General features: G+C 38.7%; 1 protein-coding gene across 1 annotated transcript in view; it reads right to left on the reverse strand.

Moving 5' to 3' along the window:
* MARCH1 (membrane-associated ring finger (C3HC4) 1, E3 ubiquitin protein ligase) overlaps positions 1-864 on the reverse strand; it is a 132,517-nt gene extending 131,653 nt beyond the window's left edge. Inside the window, exon 1 of the mRNA XM_010858343.1 lies at positions 637-864. Coding sequence (XP_010856645.1) covers positions 637-827 — 191 coding nt within the window. The 5' untranslated portion in view covers positions 828-864. The remainder of the gene's footprint in view (positions 1-636) is intronic.
* Positions 865-2,670: the final 1,806 nt, after the last annotated feature.

Consider the following 2,670-nt stretch of genomic DNA (forward strand, 5'->3'; position numbering starts at 1 on the left):
TTGTTTTGTTATTTCTCCTTCTTCTCCGCGACAGGCGGAACTTCACTTGGGCTCTTCTCTTTGCCTGAATCCAGTGACTCTCACGGGTGGAAGATGAGTCTGAAGAATCTGTGTCGGTTTCACTGCATCGGGGCCTGGGGACGTGGGGGTGAAAGTCGCTTCTTCTCCCTCTCCCCTGTTCTTGGGCATGCTCGTACCTCTGAGCCGCCCGCCTCCTCCTTCTAGGCTTCTGTGTTACTGGTTTCTTACCAGACTCCTGCCTAGCAGGGCTCAGCACTGTGACAGGGGTGCTGTGCTCAAGTGAGGCTCCTGACATGTCATGTGAGATGGCAGATCTAGACAAAGCAGCAGGCAAAGGATGAGGGATTGGGATGGAGAGGAAAGCCATGGGAATTGGAAAGGAGAGGACAGCCATGGGAAACAGAAAAAGAGAGAGATGAAAATGACAGCATGGACCCAAAGTTGGCAAACAAAGATCAACTGAGGGAAATGCAGTAAAGGAAAAAAAAAAATCAGACTGATATAAATTATCCACAGACAAGACAGCAACACGAGTCACACAGTCTCAGCATATACAACAAGAATACAAAACACTGGTCTAAAAACACCAAACAGGCTCGTTTGCTGCACACTTACCTGCAGATGTCCTGAGTGGATGGACAGACAGACAACCTTGACTGGCTCCTGGGAGCTGTCCCAGTTGTTGGACTGCTGGCCTGGAGAAACAAGTTAGACAATTTGGCATCTTGGTTCAGGTAATACATGGTCGATATCTTGCTTTTTTTCCACATATTTAAAAAATTACAACAAACGTGGCTGCCGGTCATGTTGTTCGTAAGGCAGCTCACAGGATATAGGAAGTCAGAGGGCAGGTTTTGCAAAAGTAAAACTGATTTGAGGAACTTGGAACAGCTGAGAGAGATTCTGTACCACTTTGCTGTTGCTTCATTTGTGATAGAGGAAGATGAATCCACAAGTTTCTATTCTATTTACTGTAAACTTTTGAGTGGAATGGCTCAATTTTCCTTGGAAACAAATGTGTAACTCTTGAATAGCCTGTGATATAAAGGACACAACGGCTATTATGTGACAAAGATGATGCTAATTCAGGAAGCTTCAATAATCAAATAGCCATTAGATTGCTAGATACTGCCTGGAGTTAACATTAAGTCACTTTAAGGCCCCATGAGATGATATATTTAAAAACACTTTATAATATTTAAAAGCCTGCAGTGATTATTATTATTTTATCATGGAGGCTAATAAAACTCTGTCCATCACAGCATTATTAACCTTCATAACTTTTAACTTCATGACCAGATTAAACCTGAGAATAAGAAAGCCTGAAATTATGTAGATTGGCATACATTTCAGTCTGTTTCATGAGACTCCTATGTTTGAAACACATCATTTTCTTCACTACTTTGAATTTTCTAACCATTATATTTAGTACATGTGATGATGATAAATAAAAAACTAGACTGTGTGAAGAATTTACTGTGTGCCAGGCATGGTACTGTGGTTTATCTGCCATCTGTTTAATCTTTATAATAATCTCACAAATGGGAAAGAATAATAACTAATAGTTTTGAGGGAATATTATATGCCAGTCACAGTTCTAAGTAATTTTCCTATGTTCATTCATTAGTACAAGAAACACATGTGGCAAATATGATAATTTTTTTTCATGTTACAGATGAGGAAACTGAGAAATCAGTGCTGCTCCTTGCTGGTAGATGGTAGAGCAGAGCTTCATGTGAGAAATTCTGCTCCTTGATCTGCTCTCATACTCAACTCACAAGGCAACCCCCTCCTGTACACAGAGGCAACCCAGGGGGTTCAACCCCAGATTTAGACCAGTCTGACTGCACAGATGAAATTGCCAGCAAGAGAAATAACAGTAAAGGTAGTAAGATTAACCCCAAATTTCAAAGTTCTAAAAGTCCCCATATTAAAGATACATACATATAAATCAACTATAAGAAAAAAAAAAACTGCAAAAAAGCATAAGTGTGTGAAAGCTGCACAATATGCTACTGAACAACCAATGTGTCACTGAAGAAATCAAAGAAGAAAAAAAAAATACCTGGAGGCAAATGAAAATGGAAACAACCTACGCAACTCAGCAAAGACACTTCTAAGAGGAAAGTTTATTGCAATACAAGCTTACCTAGGGAAACAATTAAAAAATGTCAAATAAACAACTTATCTTTACACCTATAGGAGCTAGAAAAGGAAGAATAAGCAAAACCCAAAGTTGGCAGGAGGAAAGATATAATAAAGATCAGAGCAGAAATAAATGAACTAGAGACTTAAAAAACAATAGAAAAGATTAAACAAAAGTAATAGAAAAGATTAAACTAAGAGTTGGTTCTTTGAAATCTTTTCAAAATTGATAACTGTTTAGCCAGGATCATCAAGAAAAAAAGAGAGAGGGCACAGATCAATAAAATCAGAGAGGGAAAAGTAGAACTATAGTCAACACCACAGAAATACAGAGGATCATTAGAGACTACTATGAACAACCACAGGCTTATAAAACGGACAGACAACCTAGAAGAAATGGACAAATTCTTAGTAATGTATAGTCTAAAAAACTAGTGAATATAACAAAAAATAAACAGATTCACAGATATAGGAGACAAACTAGTCGCTACCAGTGTGGGGAGG

Source organism: Bison bison, unplaced genomic scaffold, assembly GCF_000754665.1.
Source record: "Bison bison bison isolate TAMUID 2011002044 unplaced genomic scaffold, Bison_UMD1.0 scf7180017864385, whole genome shotgun sequence".
In the NCBI taxonomy this organism is placed as follows: domain Eukaryota; kingdom Metazoa; phylum Chordata; class Mammalia; order Artiodactyla; family Bovidae; genus Bison; species Bison bison.